Below are 20,778 nucleotides of genomic sequence, written 5' to 3'. Positions count from 1 at the left end.
GGTTTACATGAACTAGCTCTCCCCTGTTGTGAAAAGCAAATAAAAAAGCATTTGATAAGAGGCGGCCTTCAAGAGCTTAGAAATTATCATATGAGCCTTCCGAGGTTTAGCTTTCAACTAAGAATACCAAAATTGGTGATAAAAGTAAATTGGAAAGTTGTTTAAAATGATATACCCTATTTGAAACATGAAAGGTTTTTTTGGACTTGACTGTCCCTTTAAATCATTTTTATAGCTCCTTAGCACTCCCAAGGAAACAGTGCTGTTTGATCATTGATCCATTTTTTTTAATTATTTTTTATAATGTTTACATTGCAAGCAAAAAATTTTTAAAAAGCATAAAACTAAATAATAAAAAAAAACAATAATTACATATATTTGAAAGCTTGCTTTAATTAAAATATTGAATACAATATGTCATTATTTTTTTCTATTTGCTAGATAGAGTGATTGCTTTAATATGGGTGAAGATTTCTATCTGTTTAATTAAGAACGTGACAAGATACAGACTTTTTGAGAAACTGGCGGAATGGTAAATCCCACCGAAGGTTTTACTTCAAAATTAGTTTCACCTGGGGCAGTTTGAAAAGAAAATTTTTGCATAAGGCTGGTAAAAAACAGGAACAATTCCATCACTGCAAGAGTTTCACCAACACAAACTCTACGTCCTGGAAAAAAAAATATGTAAGTATTAAATGGGAAGAAAACACGTTCTAAATATATTTGGAACTAGATTAAAAGTGAAGCACAAACATATTATCAATGAGTGTTTCACTCTGCTCAAGTTAAATCAATAGCGCTCTTATTCTTGCACTCATATTACAAGTTAAAAATAAAAAGTTATCACTCGACCGAAAGCATCATGTGCGCTAAAGCCAAAGGTGCACTAAGAAATATGCAAATAGCAATGTTCTTCATTTAGAAGAAAGTGTATGTGTGTTTATATATATATATATATATATATTAGGGTTGCACCGATACCGATACTAGTATCGGTATCGGTACAGATACCAAGTATTTGCATGAGTACTTGTACTCGTGCAAATGCACCGATACTTAAACTTATACCTCCACTTCCTACCCATATGCTATCTTGTGGCGTTTTTTCAAACTGCATGTTCCCATTTCATTTTAAACTGCAGTGGAGACTAAACTAAAAATTGTTTACTACTGTTCTGCCAATACAAATTGCTGTTATTTGTATTATTGTAGGAGAGATCACTGTACCTCGTTCAGACAAACCCCTGAAGCACTGGGCAGTTAATAAACAGATTCCCAGCTCTGGCTAAATGGCCCAAAAATATATTTCTGCCCCATGCAGTAGTGTGAAAAGTGAAAGACTGTTCAACTTAGAGTCGAACCACCATACAAATGTCAGATTGATGTTATATAACAGCCCTACAACCCAATTGTATCACCCCTTTAAATTTAATATTTTATTGTAATATTTTTTATTTATAAACGTGTTCAGTGAACTTTGTGACAAATAAAACTGTTTCATTATTTCATAATGTCTTTTGAATTACAGTCCTCTATAATTATAAAGAAGGAATCTTAAATAATTATTATTATTACTGTATTGTGCTTGGTAAAATGTCACATGACATTAAAAAAAAAAGTATCGGTAATTGGTATAGGCGAGTATTTGAAAACAAGTATCGGTTATAAAAAAATAGTATCGGTGCAACCCTTATATATATATATATATATATATATATATATATATATATATATATACTGTATATATAAATAATAAAAATAGCATTTTCTAATTGAAGAACAATGCTATTGTACACATACAAACACATAAATATATACATGTATACAAATACACACACACACGTAATGAAATAATGAAAGTATATTGCATACTTTTTTATATATACGATTTATGATTTTACATTACCATCTCAAAGTGCTTAATGTCCCTTTAAGGTAAAAACTGCCTTTATAGATTTAGGGCAGGGGCTTTATACTACGGGGCCGATTTAACATGCTGCAAATGCAACAGTTTCCGCGCAAGCCGTCAGGCTCACCGGAAACATAAGTTAAGAAGCAGCGCTCTTAAGACCACTGCTCCTTAACTTATCCGCCACCTCTTAGGCGGCGAACAGCAATCATCTTGATCAGATACGATCGGGATGATTGACACTGTCTGCTAGCAGCCGATTGGCCACGAATCCACAGGGCGCGGCATTGCACAAGCATTTCACTAGAAATGCTTGTGCAATGTTAAATGCTGACAGCGTATGCTGTCAGATTTTAGCAATGTCGGGCTGACATTGATCCGCTACCACGGATCATGTCCCGTGCATCATAATAAATCGGCCCTACAGGTCAGTTTTCTTATGGAATCACAGAAGCTCAAAGAGCTTTAACGTTTTCTATCATTCTATCATGATTCAGACAGAGCATGCAATCTTAAACAGCGTGCCAATTTACCTCTTGTATGAGAGAGAGAGAGAGGGAGAGAGAGAGAGAGCGAGAGAGAGAGAGAGAGAGAGAGAGAGAGAGAGAGAGAGAGAGAGAGAGAGAGAGAGAGAGAGAGAGAGAGAGAGAGAGAGAAAAAACATTTTGAGGTAAGGGAAAACCTAATGTATTGTTTTCCAGGCTCATAAAATATCTTACTATAAAATGGAGCTTTAAATATAAGAAGATATTACTGGGGAAATAAAATTAGTATTTTTATTCATGGTGAAAGAACAAACACATTTCTATAGATGATGTGTAGCAATAATTAGTTAGAAACCTTTTATCTATGACTAAGATTGACTATTTATCTATCATGGATGATGTGATTAGTTACATCATATGTGATATCAGTGATGTAATTGATGGTATCAGAAAAAAAGCCCAGGGCCTGGGGAGTTTATATTGCATTTTCTGGCTTTTGTAATACCTTCCTGTTAGCTTAAAAATCAAAATAAATAGCCTTAACTAAGCTTTAGTAATGTGTAAACAGCTCTCTTAAATATGTATGATAGAAATTGTTGTATTGATTTTTAACCCCTTAGGTTAAAAATCAATACAACAATTTCTATCATACATTTTTAAGATAGCTGTTTACACATTACTAAAGCTTAATTAAGGCTATTTATTTTGATTTTTAAGCTAACAGGAAGGTTTTGTCTTTGCACACATAATCCGTAAAGACCAATTGCTCACTGGCAAGTTTTTAAATGCCCACACTTAGACACAACAAAGATAAAAATAATTTTGCAGCTATTTTGTTGTTATTATTCATAGTGTTACAGATTAGTTAATCATTCATGTTAAACATAATAATGGAAAGATACCTGCTGAGAAAGGTAAGAAAGCTGCTTTCTTGATCAGTTTCCCAGAAGAGTTCAGAAAATGTTCAGGATAAAAAACCTCTGGTCTCTCAAACTGAGTTTTGTCATACAAAACAGACTCAAGCAAAGGTACAATGTAAGTCCCCTTAAAAGAATAAAGACAAAAAAGATTTTTGTAGAAATGTACAATGTTTTATACACTGTCAAATATGTTTTAACTGTGTAAGAGAAACTTGCTTAGGTTTAAGCCTTTATAAATCTATTTTTCTTATTAATTCAGTATTATTAAAATTAACATTTAATTTCCCAAACAATGCTTAGCTAAAACTTTGCAATCTATGTGGTGATTTTCTAGAGAGGATGTAGTGTATCCTGTAAAATCCAGAATGTTGACCCTAGAATGTTCTACACAGCTATTGTTTGATCAGTGCTTATATTTGTCCAAGTTTGAATTTGGCCTGAACTTTTACCCTCCTTTTTCTTCTTCCAGTTAAATTGCTTTCTGGTGGACTGTCCAACTGTTGCTGACCTTGGTCCTTCCTTTAACTTGCCTGCTGCCTTGCCCTTGTACTACTTATTGATGGATCTCCTGGTTTGACATCCTAACTTTGGTTTTTGATCTTCCCTGGTACTACTCTCTAGCAAACCGATTCTACTTCAGGTTCCCTGGAGGAGGTGTGTTCAAAAGAGTGGTAAATAACTGCAAGTGAATTCCTATCCAACAACCTTCAGGTAACTTTTACACTGATGTCCACAATATCTGGGGTTGCGGACACGTTAAGAAGTAGCAGTTGTACCACCGGTGCATGTTAACTTTCCGTTGCAGGCTTGCATAAGTGAGCCTTCTCCAAAACACCCTGAAGCTGCTTATGCAACTTCCAAAATGGGACCCTTTATTGTCTATTTAAGTGGTTGTATAAATTCTTCAAAATATTTGTTAATGACAAAAGGTTCTTAATTTGCTACTAACAATGGAGGGGCCCCAGTTCTAATTAAACATCTGTGGAAGGTACAACATGTACTATTCCGCATGACTCATCGGTATAAGGAGTTTGTTCATCGTGAGAGACACAAACGCCCTTTACTGCACATAGGTGATAATGTATGGCTTACAAACTGGAACTCAAGTACACCATTATTTGTCGTGTCAGATAATTGACTACAGAAGACAAGGTTATAGGCTACAATACCTGGTGCATTGGCTAGACTACCCTGTTTAAGAGTGTCCTTGGGTTTGCTCTTTAGAGGTTCATGCTCCTCAGTTGGTTTGAGCATTTAATCTGTCTGATCCTGAGAAACCAACTGTCCCTGGAGGTATCCTTAACAGGTGTTTTGTCATGCCTTTAAGTGAAACAGGGACCTCAGCTTGACAAGGGTTTTGTCTTGCCTGGAGGTGAAACAGGTTCCTCAGCTTGATAGGCAGTTGATTAGCCTGTATGCTATATTCGTGGCAGTGATTGGTCTTAATGTTATAGCTATTTTTTTTTCTTGCTTCAACCTCTGCCAGTACAAAAACTCCCATGGCCATATACTACTATGGATTTCATCATCGATTGTCCAGATTCAAAAGGAAATACTCCCATATGGGTCATAGTGGTCAGCTTTTCTAAAATGGTTTACTTTGTTGCACTCCCAATTATCCTATCTGGAAGACAGCTAGCTAAGTTCTTTATCACACATTTTGTCCCTTTATATGGTCTTCCTGAGGATGTGGTCTCAGATAGAAAATCAAAATTTGTGTCTAAATTCTGGCACAGTCTTTGAAAACACTTGGGCATTTATTTTTTACTAACAACTGCATATCACCCTCAGGCCAATGAACAGACTGATAGAGTCATCCAGCAATTAAAAGCTTTTTACGAGCATTTGTAAATGCATTATAATAATAATAATAATATTTTTTTTATTTATATAATGCTTGTCTCCCTGTTAGACTCAAAGCACTTTACAAATATACCAACATAAAGATATAAAAGTTAGAAGTTTCTAAAGGTCAGATAAGTGGACTGAATCCCTGATGGAAGAGGTGGGTCTTTAGCTTTTTTTTTTTTTAAAGTCTGTAAAGATGGTGCCTCTCTGATTGCGCATGGTAAAGAGTTCCAAAAAGTAGGGGCAGCATGGCCAAATACATTGCAAGACAATTGGTCAGAGCTCCTTCCCTTTGCTGAATTAGACTATAACGAACAATAGCATGTATCTCTTAATATGGTTTCAGCCAAGGCAGCTTTGGACTATTAGCCACCTACCTTCCATCTTAAGGTACACCTAAAAACAGTTTCAGCTGCTAACCAAAGGGCCCTAGTTCTAATCAAATATTGGCAGGAGATACAACATGTTCTGCTCTGCATGACTCAATGGTATAACATGTTTGCTGATCGTAAGAAATGGCCCTTTACAGCACATTGATGAAAAAGTTACGACAGCCAACATCCAAACTGTAACCCAAGTACATTGGTCCATACAACATTATCAGTCACATCACTCCTGTGACTTATCATTTGGTGCTTCCTGCTTGCCTGAGAATTCAGTTAGTTTTGTATATCTCCCTTCATCGACCTTATACTAAAAATCTATTTTTCCATGCCTCTTATTCACCAGCACCTATTTTGGTTAATGGTTAACCTAAATACAAGAAAGAATAGATAATTGACTCCAGAAGACAAGGTTACGGGCTGTAGTACTTGGTGCATTGGTGAGGATACCGTGTTACAGACCGTTCTTGGGCTTCCTCTCGAGAGGTTCTTGCTCTTCAGTTGGTTCAAGCCTTTTGTCGGTCTCACCCTGAGAAACCAACTATCTCCTGAAAGGGTTCTTGAGGAGGGGATATTGCCATTCCAGGAGGTGAACCAGGGTCCTCAGCTTGCTAGGCAGTTGTTTAGCCTGTGTGCTATATGTGCTCTGTGGCAGTGGTTTGTGGCAGTGGTTTGTGGCAATGTTATATCTCTTGTGCAACACGTGTTTTTTTTTTTTTTTTTTAACAGCCTAGTAGCAATAAAGCATTGAATAGGAAAGTAAGTAAACAAATAAAGAAACATGAAAAAATGAAGCCATAAGTCATGATGGTTAAACATGATGGTTAAATATAAATATTTATTAAATAACCTGTATTTCTGCAAAATTTGACACCAGCAAACACATTAAACTACCAACTAATAGCGTTTTAGGGACATGTACAAATAACTCCAGGGACCTGCCTTGCAGGAATGCAAAAAATAGATATCTCCCACCATTTCATATATTTGTGGGGTTTTCCCATATCTATCATTTTCATCCAGTACCATGGTATTTGCCCTTAATTTGAAGTCTTGACAATATGGTTATTATGTATGTATGTTTAATTCACTGGTTTCATGGAATCCATGGCATAAATGAAAACTATGAAGTCTTTACTTTACCATTAACAGTTTTATTTCCCATAAGGTTTCAAAAATGAATTACATTTTTGTGACCCATATTCTTTCCAATCAGGATTGTATTAGGAGGTTAATGGATTTCCCTTTATTTTAGAGGTTTACTTTTATACCTGGATGTTATATTAGCAACTTGAAGGGTACGGAAGTTGAAAATTTGAAATAGGAAGTTTATTGACGCAAAAAATAAAAAGTATATATACAGTATATATATATATATATATATATATATATATATATATATATACACATATTTATTAAATATAAAATAAATAACAAAAAAAAAGAAAAAAACAAAGAAATAAATACATACATTGTGTGTTCTATTAAAGAAATGCTTATTATTGCAGTAATTCTTTTTTCATATGAAACAATTCTAAATATTACAAGCATTTTGCTGTGTAAGTTGTTAAAAGGAGGCTGTTTTTCTTTAATTATGAGAAAACTTTACATGGAAGCATGTATATACAGTATATCATTTGAAAACAAACATATAAATCTAAAAAGCACAGAAATTTGCATGACTTTAAGTATCTCAGCTAATGAATTTAATGTGATAAACAGAGAAACATAATATAATTAGAGCTTACCTTTGGTAAATAATAACCTTTAAAGACAATGTCCCTTGTAGTTTCCCGAGGAAGATTAAGTGGAACAATATTAGCCAATCTCTGTGTTTCTTGAATGACTGCATTAGTATAGTGCATATGTTTACGATGCTCAAAACAAGGTCGAGATGAGCCAATGACACGGTCTATTTCCTCATGAACACGCTCTAATTAAAGTTCAGATAATTATAAAAAAGTGATTTAAGGAACTTTGTTTTATCTAAACTTGAGAAATGTAAATATTTCTATACAGAACAGCATTGTAATCATGATTTATCAAATTGTAGCATAAAATTGATAATATCTAATTATTTTTCCAATATATTTACCTTTTATGTTATCAAGATATTATTATTATTATTATAATAACAATAACGATAATAATTATAGTATGATGCCAATGACTATTTTATGGTGAAAATATTTTTATTCATAAATTTTTACAAATACAAAAACAGTAAACAGTGGTCATAAGTTCCAACATTCTCAAGTCGCTCGGTACAAATCACATACATTACAAAGAAAAACACTTTGACATATGGGTACAAATGTGTCTCCACTCTCCTAAGATGTTTTGTGGTCCTATTTTATATAAGTTTTGCTTGGCCTAGTCCATTCCTGCCCCCCCCCCTCCTCCTTGAGGCTTCATAGTAATGTATGAAGGGTTCCCATTGCTGAAGAAATGTTTTTTTTATCGTCTAGATATTCTGCTGTGGCGCTCGCCATATCAAAGTGATATATCATCTTTTGTTTGATCATATCAAAACTAGGGGGGGTTCCCTTCCAAAATTGGGCTATGCTCAGTCTGACAATAGTACAGATCCATCTTGCTAACTTATTATTATGTTTGGAGATTCCTGGAATCGGGAAGTGGAGGAGAGCCTGCTCCATTGTCAACGTTATTGTTTTTTGGAGAATCTCACTCACTAGGGAGGAGGCCTGATTCCAAACTTCCTTAACTAGTCTACAGTCCCACCACATGTGGGCGTATGTCCCAGTTTCGCCGCACCCTCTATAACAAAGTTTGGTGAGAGGGTCTCCCCCTCCTCCCAACCTAGTTGGGAATAAGTACCATCTGAAGGCTACCTTAACGAAATTTTCCCTAAGAGCCGCATTTTGTGAGAAAGATAACCCACTGGCTAAATTCTCCTTCCATGTCTCTATAGACCAGGTTTTCCCTGTGTAATTTTCCCATTTTAGCATTATGGGTGGTTTGCTATCTTGTGGAGTGCTGTTGAGCAGTGTATATAGGGTAGAGATCCCACCTCTAACGTTCTGATCAGAAAGGCAAAGCCTCTCTAGTGTGGTACTTATAGGAACCTTCCCCCCCCCCCCATAATTTGTTGTGCTCTTGATTTTAATTGGAGGTAATGATACCAAATATTTCTATCTTCGCTATCTAAGGCTTGATACTGTTCGTATGAAATTAACTTGGCGTCTTTGTATATGTCTGCTATTCTGTAAAGCCCTTTATTATGCCATTTCTGTTGTGTAATTTTATCGAGTGGGGTGTTTTTGGGTGTCAAGGGAGTGATCATTGATCTCCTATTGAGGAGGGGGAATTTGGAGTTCACAGTTTTCCAAATGTGTAGGGTATGCTGAATTGCAATAAATTCACATTTTTTATGAGTGATATCATTGTTGGGGGTCCATAAGAGATTGGATAATGGCGAGGTGTTCATAATGTTAGATTCAATTTTTATCCATTGCGAATTATCATGAGGTTTGAACCAATGTAAGGTCTGGGCCATACGGGCTGAGTAATAGTATGGGACAAGGTTTGGAAGACCCACCCCCCCCCCTCTCTTTTTGAAGTACACATGATATTTTTATTGATTCTTGCTCTTTTACCCTGCCATACAAACTTCGAGATATCCTTTTGGAGTTTATGTAGGTCTGACAGGGGAAGAGATATTGGCAGGGAGCGGAATAAATATAGCAATTTGGGTAGCAGGGACATCTTGGTAGAGATAATTCGTCCATATAGAGAGATTTTGAGTTTCGTCCATTTTATTAATAAGGCTCTAATTTTTTTAAACATGGGGAGGTAATTTAATTGATATAGGGAGTGTATATTATTAGATAGGTTAATTCCTAGATATTTAATGGACTTTTTTGGCCATTTGAATGGAAAATTAAGTTCCATAAGTTTTTTAGTGTGGTTTGGCAACTCGATTCCTAGGGCTTCGCGCCAATGACTATTTTAACTTCAGTATTTATTTCTATAATTTCTGTTGTGTACTAAAACCATTCATTTCCTAGATTTTCTGATTGATTACTAGAGGTGGGCGAATGTGTTTATATTCGAATTTGAATGTTAGAAAGAATGTTATTGTAGAAATTCGTTTTACATAATAGAATGTTGACAAGAACGAATATTCTTAAAAATTCTATTATCAAATGTTATTTACAGTTTTCGAATGTCACTTTCGAATTCGAATGTTACTTTCAATTCTAATTTGACTGTCACATTTAAATTCAAATATTACATTTATAAAACACAGTTTTAGACTAGAAATACTATTTCGAATTTGAATGTTAACATTTGAATGTAGCATTCAAATTCAAATATTACATTTATTAAACACAGTTGTAGACAAGAAATACTATTTCGAAGTCGAATGTTACATTTGAATTTGAATGTCACATTCAAATTCGAATACTACATTTAAAAAACACAGTAATAGACTAGAAATACTATTTCGAAATCGAATGTTATATTCAAATTCAGATGTATTATTAGAATTTGAATATTACATTTATTAAACACAGTTGTAGACTAGAAATACTAATTTGAATTTGAATGTTACATTTGAATTCGAATGTCACATTCAAATTCGAATATTACATTTAAAAAACACAGTATTAGACTAGAAATACTATTTCGAATTTGAATGTTACATTCGAATTTGAGTGTAGCATTTAAATTTGAATATTACATTTATTAAACACAGTTATAGACTAGAAATACTTTTTAAAATTTGAATGTTACATTCGCATTCGCATTCAAATGTCACATTCGAATTCGAATATTACATTTCAAAATTTTATGAAAACATAGCTAAACATTCTATTATTCGAACAAATATTTTTTAACTTTATTGAAAAATTTGAAAACTAAATTAGAAAATAGAATGTTAGAATGTTATATAAACATTTGAAATTCAATTAGAATGTATCAAAATTTGTTTTAAATTTCAAATTTTTAAAAACATTTGCCCATCCCTTTTGATTACTTATATCTGAGCGACATTAACACACTCGGCTAGATTTAGAGTTTGGGGTTAGCCGTGAAAACCAGCGTTAGAGGCTCCTAACGCTGGTTTTAGGCTACCGCCGGTATTTGGAGTCAGTGATTAAAGGGTCTAACGCTCACTTTTCAGCCGCGACTTTTCCATACCGCAGATCCCCTTACGTCAATTGCGTATCCTATCTTTTCAATGGGATCTTTCTAACGCTGGTATTTAGAGTCGTTTCTGAAGTGAGCGTTAGAGCTCTAACGACAAAACTCCAGCCGCCGGAAAATAGCAGGGGTTAAGAGCTTTCTGGGCTAACGCCGGTTTATAAAGCTCTTAACTACTGTACCCTAAAGTACACTAACACCCATAAACTACCTATGTACCCCTAAACCGAGGTCCCCCCACATCGCCGCCACTCGATTAAAATTTTTTAACCCCTAATCTGCCGACCGCCACCTACGTTATACTTATGTACCCCTAATCTGCTGCCCCTAACGCCGCCGACCCCTGTATTACATTTATTAACCCCTAACCTGCCCCCCACAACGTCGCCGCCAGCTACTTACAATAATTAACCCCTAATCTGCCGACCGCAAAGCGCCGCCACCTACGTTATCCTTATGTACCCTAATCTGCTGCCCCTAACACCGCCGACCCCTATATTATATTTAGTAACCCCTAATCTGCCCCCCTCAACGTCGCCGACACCTGCCTACACTTATTAACCCCTAATCTGCCAAGCGGACCTGAGCGCTACTATAATAAAGTAATTAACCCCTAATCCGCCTCACTAACCCTATCATAAATAGTATTAACCCCTAATCTGCCCTCCCTAACATCGCCGACACCTAACTTCAATTATTAACCCCTAATCTGCTGACCGGAGCTCACCGCTATTCTAATAAATGTATTAACCCCTAAAGCTAAGTCTAACCCTAACACTAACACCCCCCTAACTTAAATATAATTTAAATCTAACGAAATAAATTAACTCTTATTAAATAAATTATTCCTATTTAAAGCTAAATACTTACCTGTAAAATAAATCCTAATATAGCTACAATATAAATTATAATTATATTAGAGCTATTTTAATTAAACCTAACACTACCCTATCAATAAATTAATTAAATAAACTACCTACAATTACCTACAATAAAACCAAACACTACACTATCAAAAAATAAATGAAATACAATTCCTACAAATAACTACAATTACATAAACTAACTAAAGTACAAAAAATAAAAAAGAACTAAGTTACAAAAAATAAAAAAATATTTACAAACATAAGAAAGATATTACAACAATTTTAAACTAATTACACCTACTCTAAGCCCCCTAATAAAATAACAAAGACCCCCAAAATAAAAAAATGCCCTACCCTATTCTAAATTAATAGAGTTAAAAGCTCTTTTACCTTACCAGCCCTGAACAGGGCCCTTTGCGGGGCATGCCCCAAGAAAATCAGCTCTTTTGCCTGTAAAAAAAAACATACAATACACCCCCCCCAACATTACAATTCACCACCCACATACCCCTAATCTAACCCAAACCCCCCTTAAATAAACCTAACACTAAGCCCCTGAAGATCTTCCTACCTTGTCTTCACCATCCAGGTATCACCGATCCGTCCTGGCATCCGGTGCTGAAGAGGTCCAGAAGAGGCTCCAAAGTCTTCCTCCTATCCGGCAAGAAGAGGACATCCGGACTGGCAAACATCTTCTCCAAGCGGCATCTTCGATCTTCTTCCATCCGGTGCGGAGCGGGTCCATCTTGAAGCAGCCGACACGGATCCATCTTCTTCTTCCGGCGTCTCCCGACGAATGACGGTTCCTTTAAGGGACGTCATCCAAGATGGCGTCCCTCGAATTCCGATTGGCTGATAGGATTCTATCAGCCAATCGGAATTAAGGTAGGAATATTCTGATTGGCTGATGGAATCAGCCAATCAGAATCAAGTTCAATCCTATTGGCTGATCCAATCAGCCAATCAGATTGAGCTCGCATTCTATTGGCTGTTCCGATCAGTTTATGTAATTGTAGTTATTTGTAGGAATTGTATTTAATTTATTTATTGATAGTGTAGTGTTAGGTTTTATTGTAGGTAATTGTAGGTATTTTATTTAATTAATTTATTGATAGGGTAGTGTTAGGTTTAATTATAACTTAGGTTAGGATTTATTTTACAGGTAATTTTGTTATTATTTTAACTAGGTAACTATTAAATAGTTCTTAACTATTTAATAGCTATTGTACCTGGTTAAAATAATTACCAAGTTGCCTGTAAAATAAATATTAATCCTAAAATAGCTATAATATAATTATAATTTATATTCTAGCTATATTAGGATTTATTTTACAGGTAAGTATTTAGCTTTAAATAGGAATAAGTTATTTAATAAGAGTTAATTAATTTCGTTAGATTAAAATTATATTTAACTTAGGGGGGTGTTAGTGTTAGGGTTATACTTAGCTTTAGGGGTTAATTACATTTATTAGAATAGCGGTGAGCTCCGGTCGTCAGATTAGGGGTTAATAATTGAAGTTAGGTGTCGGCGATGTTAGGGAGGGCAGATTAGGGGTTAATACTATTTATGATAGGGTTAGTGAGGCGGATTAGGGGTTAATAACTTTATTATAGTTGCGCTCAGGTCCGCTCGGTAGATTAGGGGTTAATAAGTGTAGGCAGGTGTCGGCGACGTTGTGGGGGGCAGGTTAGGGTTAATAAATATAATATAGGGGTCGGCGGTGTTAGGGGCAGCAGATTAGGGGTACATAAGGATAACGTAGGTGGCGGCGCTTTGCGGTCGGAAGATTAGGGGTTAATTATTGTAAGTAGCTGGCGGCGACGTTGTGGGGGGCAGGTTAGGGGTTAATAAATATAATATAGGGGTCGGCGGTGTTAGGGGCAGCAGATTAGGGGTACATAAGGATAACGTAGGTGGCGGCGCTTTGCGGTCGGAAGATTAGGGGTTAATTATTGTAGGTAGCTGGCGGCGACGTTGTGGGGGGCAGGTTAGGGGTTAATAAATATAATATAGGGGTCGGCGATGTTAGGGCAGCAGATTAGGGGTACATAGGGATAACGTAGGTAGCGGCGGTTTACGGAGCGGAAGATTAGGGGTTAATAATATAATGCAGGGGTCAGCGATAGCGGGGGTGGCAGATTAGGGGTTAATAAGTGTAAGGTTAGGGGTGTTTAGAATCGGGGTACATGTTAGAGTGTTAGGTGCAGACGTAGGAAGTGTTTCCCCATAGGAAACAATGGGGCTGCGTTAGGAGCTGAACGCTGCTTTTTTGCAGGTGTTAGGTTTTTTTTCAGCTCAAACAGCCCCATTGTTTCCTATGGGAGAATCGTGCACGAGCACGTTTTTGAGGCTGGCCGCGTCCGTAAGCAACTCTGGTATCGAGAGTTGTATTTGCGGTAAAAATGCTCTACGCTCCTTTTTTGGAGCCTAACGCAGCATTTTTTTGAACTCTCGATACCAGAGTTAATTTTTTGGTGCGGCCAGAAAAAAGCCTGCGGAGCGTTAACAGCCCTTCTACCGCCAAACTCCAAATCTAGGCCACTTATAGGTATTAAAAGGTATATGAAACCCCAAATGTTTTTTTCATGGTTCAGATAGAGCATGTGATTTTAAGCAACTTTCTAATTTATTTCTATTATCATGTTTTCTTTGCTTTCTTGGTATCATTTGTTGAAAAGCAGGGATGTATCCTTAGGAGCCAGCCCATTTTTGAAACAATATATGGCAACAGTTGCAAGAATGTTATTTATTTATAAGAGCACTAGATGGCAGCACTATTTTCTGCCATGCAGTGCTCCAGATGCCTACTTAGGTATTGCTTCAATTTAGAATATCATGGGAATGAAGCACATTTGATAATAGAAGTAAATTGGAAACATTTTTAAAATGATATGTTCTGTCTGTATCCCAAAATACATTTCTTGGGTTTCCTATTTCTTTAATTTTCTAATGTGTTAAATAAATATGTGCTTGGTTGTTAAAGAAACTCATACTATGAATTTGACCTATATAAAACATGAATATGAACACTTTTAGTATGTTTAAACATGTATCATAGCTGTCAACTATTTTACCAAATTTATTTGCCTTTAGCTCATTTTAGTTCCCTACCAAGTTGTTTTAAAGTGATAGTAAATCCTAGTGTTTGTGAAATGCTGGGATTTACCAGTGGAACAATTAAAGGGGACTTTTAGTTATGTATAAAATATTTCATGCTGAAAGTTTATTTATTTGTCTGAAGCGTTCGACACGCAACGGCAGAATGCTGTTTTGCTGAGAAGTGATCTTAGCCAATAGCATGTTAGTTATCCGGCATGGTGCCAGCTGGCCCGCATGGCTATTGGCTAAGAGGTGGAAATATCACCTCACAGCAAAATAACATTCTGCCATGGGCTGCCTGAGGAGCTTAGCACGGCGAATGCTTCAGATAAATAAAGGGATTTTCAGCATGAAGTATTTGATACTTCCTGACTGAAAGTCCCTTTTATTTGTTCCACTGGTAAATCCTAGCGTTTCACAAATGCTAGGATTTACTATCACTTTTAGGCCACTGATGCTGTGGCCACACAGGAATATCTATATATTGTCTGTCTGTACCTATCTGTTTCTATCGCTTTTTCACACTCTCTTGTTTGTATCCCTCGCATGACATCACAAGTGACTTATCTTATACATTATGGGCTCCAAGTACAAAGCAGCGAAAGCTGCTCCGGAGCCTTTGCGGGGCAGGTTTGCATATGCGAGCCTGCTTCCCGCAATGCTGCTTCTTACACCCTACGCCACCTCTAAGGTGGTGAAGGAAAATCACAGAAAGCTCGCTCTCAGTGATTGACAGCCCCTTCAGTCGCGTGATTGGTCGTGCGAATGAAGGGGTGGGCATTACACACTCCAATGAGTGTGTAATGAAACATAAAGGCAAGCGGATCAACAGATCCGCTGCCCATGTGTAGCGAAGGCAGGCGGACAGCTTCGCGAGTTGAGAAGCTGTCCGCCTGCCGCTTAGTACGTGGAGCCCTATGTGTTTTTATATTTTCTAGTTACTATTTAAAATAACTTGTTCATTAGTAATAAAAGACATTAAGGCTATTGCACACTTACTCTGGATGTCAGGGTTCTGAATCATAAAAAAAATAGCCCATCGAATAGTAGAAGCTGTGGTCTCAGTTCCAGCAGTGAACAGGGTTATCACTACACTTAATAGGTTCAGTTCATGGAAATAAGAATTTGGATCATCATTTTCCTAAAACAGACAAAAACGTGAAATAGGCAATAATGATAGTGAAATTACTTTACTGTAGTAACTACTAAATCTGGCTATTTTCTTACTGTGTAAATAAATACAAGTTGTGCATGTTTGTAATACTTTCTATTGATTCATATGTAGATAAACTGACTAAATTATTTCAGATTTGTACTCTCATTGTCTTGGGACTATTTTGTTGATTGTTATAGCTTTTTGTGATGTGTTAAGCAACATTAGCCTGACTGTGACCTGGAATTCGATCTAACATTTAAAGGTAGAGCAACCAACACTTAGGACCATTTAAAGGGACAAGGAAGTCAAGAAAACATTTTCAGGAATCAGATTGTGAGTGTAATTTAAAATGATCAATTATCAATTTTACTTCTTCTTGATACCATTTGTTGATGCCTAGGGCCTATTCTGTAAGGGTCTCTGGGCTTTCAATACTATGAAGCACCTGTTATAATTCTATAAAGGCAGTTTTTACCTTGAGAACCGAGTGTCTCGCAAAAGGGTGTTCCATGATTTTAAGTATGTGAAGGTAATGCAAACATTACAAAAGGACTCACGATAAATCCTAATTTAAAAGTCGTATGAATAACTAAATACAGCGATGCAGTTAAAAGAGTTGAATTGTTTAACGAGATATTAAACAGTGCACCTTTGGTAAAAACAAATATGTGAACTCAAAGTAAACATGAAAATAAACAGATTGTGAAGAAATCAGCTAACAAATTACTTTTTTTTTTTTTTGGGGGGGGGTGTTGTGCAAAATTAGCACTTAGAATATCTCACTATAACCCCCTCCCTCAGTGTGATGAGTGGAGCATTTTTGAAACTTAAAGGGACAGTCTAGTCAAAATTAAACTTTCATGCCTCAGATAGGGCATGCAATTTTAAACAACTTTTCAATTTACTTTTATCATCAATTTGCTTTGTTCTCTTGGTATTCCTTTTTTGAAAGCTAAAACCTAGGTAGGCACAAACAGATTTTTAAATAATTGAAAACCGCCTCTTATCTCAGTGCATTTTGACAGTTTTTCATTTTTTTGTGTTTATATTGTGCAGGAGAAAATCAATTTAAGGTGCGCAGTAAAAATTAGACGTAAGCAGCCAATCATTTTTTGTTTCATAATAAATTTTCATAACGAATATTTGTGAAAATTAGTTTCCCAGAATATTTGTTGGCTTCACTATTCGGTATTAGTTTTGTATAAAACAAAACAAATACTGAATTTTAGTTATACATTGACATTTGTTTTCATTAAATTAATGTAAACATTCAAAGCTACAGGAGAAAAGGTTCACCTGTAGATTTATACTTAACTTTTATGCACTGGAGAGTGACTAACCTGATCCTCTTCTTCCCAGGCCGGAGCTGTGCTAACAGCGGCTTAATGTGCTCGGCTCGGCTTTTCGTTGTTGCATTCATTCAGATATTTTTTTTGTCAAAATGAAAATAATATCAGTTTGTCGTTAAGAATGTGCATTCATAACGAAAAAACTACATATCTCTATCAGAAATAATACTATAACTACATTGCACATGCAACAAATGCTGTGAAATCCTGTCTCTGCTAGTGGGTTTAATGGTATATGATTCTAGATTACATTTTTACATTAGGTCTATTGTATTCTGTAAACATTTCCCCCCTGCAGTTCTTGCTGTTTTTTTTCTCGCAAAGATTGTGAGATTGTGTCAGAATATGAAAAACACTTTTAAAAGGACATTTCAGACTCCTATTTAGTGCTTGATTGTTTTACTATAAAGAATACATTGTTCATATTCCTGGCCTTTCTTCCTGATGGCAAAGTTTCTTGACCATGCTATCTGTTTTTCCCTCCTTCTGAGTTAAATGTTCTGTGGACTGACCTTCTGTTTTTTTTTTAACTTTGGAACAGTACCCTGAATTATGCTTTTGATGTGCCTTTTTGCTGTGACACCCTGTTCTGGACTGTACCTCTGCTTTTGACCTCTGCTTTGTCTACAAATTATTCTTCAAGCCTGCTCTCCACTGAAAGCCACTTATCCTCTGCTAAATTGGATCTAGTCACTGAATCAGGTTACTTATTATTACCTTATAATCCTTTAGAATTTAAACTAAGCTCCCTGGCTCATGGCTTTAAAGGGACAATCTACACAAAAATTGTTATTGTTTAAAAAGATAGATAATGCATTTACTACCCATTCCCCAGCTTTGCACAACCGACATTGTTAGATTAATATACTTTATAACATTTAAACCTCTAAATATCTGCCTGTTTCATAGGCTCTATTGATATCCCCTTAATCACATGTATTTGCTTTTCACAACAGGAGACTGGTAGTTTATGTGGGCCATATAGATATGTTCACGCCCAAGAAGTCATTTAGGAGTTAGCACAATACAGTACTAAATGCAACTCCATATATTTTAAACAGTTACAGTCATGTGATCAGGGGTCTGGAAGAAGGTTCCTAGATACAAGGTAATCACAGAGGTAAAAAGCATATTAATATAACTGTGTTGGTTGTGCAAAACTGGGGAATGGGTAATAAAGGGATTATTCATCTTTTAAAATAATAAACATTATATTGTCCCTTTAACTTTATTTGTGGTATTGGAAAGTTTATGTTGGGGATAATAGGCCATAACTCTGGGACCTCTATAATGTAGGTATTGGTGTCATAGGAGCTTGGGTGTAAAACAGGTAATAGCAATGCACTACGGGCTAGATTAAGTGTGCTAACTGTTGCGCGCAAACGATACAGGATTTTTGCATGCATCTGAAAGTGTGCTTGTATTACAAGTTGAAAGTAAACACAATCGCATTCTTGTAATATTAAACAATAATTATTATTAAAAATTATTATGCAGGGACTTCTGGTGGGCGGCTCATCAAAATGGCAGCATGATAATGAAGCTCTCTGAAAACCATTTTTTTTGCAGCCTTAATCTGATGCCATCCACGTCTCTCTTGACAATTTTCTGTGTCCGAGAACCTTTGTGGATAGAGAACGAACACCTTTCTCTCCCCCGGAAAGCACTAAAGGGATATAACTAAGGGAAACAAACAACGGTGTCTTCTACCCCCCAGGATGGACTCCCTTACTAAAGAATTAGCGGCTGTCTTCCTACCACATTTAAATAACCTCTAGAAATCCTGCTGGGCACTCCATGAAGCAATCCGATCCCTGCAGGGACCTCAGTTGCCGCTAATTACTGCCCCTGCCCAGGATAGGGAAGACTCTCTATTACCTAACTCACCTTGGTGCCATTTTCACTGGGGCACAGCACGGCCGGACAGAGATGAACTGGGCCCAATAGGTAGCGAGGAGAAACCGTTTGGCGTTGGTGCCCCTATTTTGCTAGATGCCGACTCCGGCCGCAATCTGAGACCACCGCTGAAGGTAGATCTTGCGACAGCTCTTGCGGGGAGCGGTCAGACGGCTGTTCTGTGGGACAGAGGAGAATCGGAAGAACCAAACGCTGTTTGTAGCTACTCAGATTTTCTGAAAATCCCGGATTGTTATCCAACTTCACATGCCTTATATTGGCCACAGGGCAAAGTACCGCACAGAGATCCACAACAACTGGCGATCCAGCTGCAGCTCATACCTGATATGGGTCCGTATATGAGCCTATCAACTCGCTGCACACCACCTAAGGGTAATCTCCTGTTCAACTCCCTAAGTTACCGCAGCAAACATTTTCCTCGGCTGGTCTGGAGATACTGTCAAGCTTTGCCGATGCGTGTGGGAGTAGGGTAAATTATTTATCCTGATCTACACTCTTTGAAATGCAGACTTATGTTGAAATTGATCGTTTTTATTGCATGAATAACGGAACTGTGCTTTATTACTAATGTATCCTCTCTGATATAATTGTTGATGACACGTGTTTAATAATCTCTATACCTCTACACATTCAACGTATTTAACACACAAGGATAACAAGGGCACTATATAGGCAAGCTCCTCATTGGTTTCAATTGTTTAAGATACTATATTTAATTTTAGTATCTATATATTATATTCCTTTGGGGAGTGGTGCTAGCATCTAATACTGAACTTACAGAACAATTGGGATAAAATCCCTGGAAAGAAATGCTATATAGCACTCTCTGCCCAGACTGGGGTAGAGCCACTAGTACATTTTAAAATTTAACTTTTATTTCTTTACTTTAAAAAGAATGGGTGGACATAAACAAATTAAAATTTCTCTATCTCAAATTGCTGATGTAAATTCTTTCAGGTTAATATTAACTTATTCAAGAGACCGGTTGATTCTTTAATACTTTTTGTGTTATTCTATTAAATCAGTCGGTACTCCCTTATGTTTGTCAAGTAAGGTTAATAAGAGCCCTGTAATGGGTGTTAGTTGGTGTTTTGATGTCTCATATATTTATTAAGGCTTGTATTAGTGTAGAATTAGTTGAATTTAAGCCTGGGTGGCAGCAGGGATTGCCAAGTTTGATTCACATTTATACATAGACCTTGGTTGTGTGGTTTTGGTGTTTTGGAATTCATTTATTTACTTTATTGTATTAATGTACAAATGCCCCAGTTTGGGTATCACTTATATTCAGAGGTTATTTGTTGTATTATCCACTTGTATTCTTTATTCTCACGTTTGTCATCTCACTGGTTCCGGATTGTGTTCCCCATATGGGATTAGTCATATCGTGAGTTTAAACGTTTGACTGATAAATTCAGTGACCATACATTTGAGATCTGTTAAATAATAACGCCCATGTGCGTAAATTTCTTAATACTGATAATTTTCTTTATAAGCCCCACTGTTTACAATATTTTCTTTATGGTTACCCTTGTTTTTGTGGGTGGCTAGGCTGCTGTGTGTTACATTTGTTTTACACCACACGCATTATGTAATTGTGAAAAGCTATTATCAGTACACAATGTTGCAACACTCTCAATCTGATTCCTTTCTAGGGACTCAGAGGCTAGTTGTAA

The 20,778-nt window shown here is 36.4% G+C and overlaps 1 protein-coding gene across 1 annotated transcript in view; it reads right to left on the bottom strand.

Annotated features, from left to right (window-relative positions):
- Positions 1-373: 373 nt before the first annotated feature.
- LOC128655954 (cytochrome P450 2K4) overlaps positions 374-20,778 on the bottom strand; it is a 74,870-nt gene continuing 54,465 nt past the window's right edge. Inside the window, exons 6-9 of the mRNA XM_053709564.1 lie at positions 15,680-15,821; positions 7,294-7,478; positions 3,297-3,438; positions 374-668 (exon numbers count right to left, since the gene is read on the bottom strand). Of these exons, the coding sequence (XP_053565539.1) occupies positions 487-668; positions 3,297-3,438; positions 7,294-7,478; positions 15,680-15,821 (651 nt within the window). The 3' untranslated portion in view covers positions 374-486. The remainder of the gene's footprint in view (positions 669-3,296; positions 3,439-7,293; positions 7,479-15,679; positions 15,822-20,778) is intronic.

The sequence above is a fragment of the Bombina bombina genome, chromosome 4 (assembly GCF_027579735.1).
Source record: "Bombina bombina isolate aBomBom1 chromosome 4, aBomBom1.pri, whole genome shotgun sequence".
Taxonomy (NCBI): Eukaryota; Metazoa; Chordata; class Amphibia; order Anura; family Bombinatoridae; genus Bombina; species Bombina bombina.
Note: the sequence above shows the minus strand (reverse complement) of the source record. Positions and strands in the feature narration are given on the sequence as shown.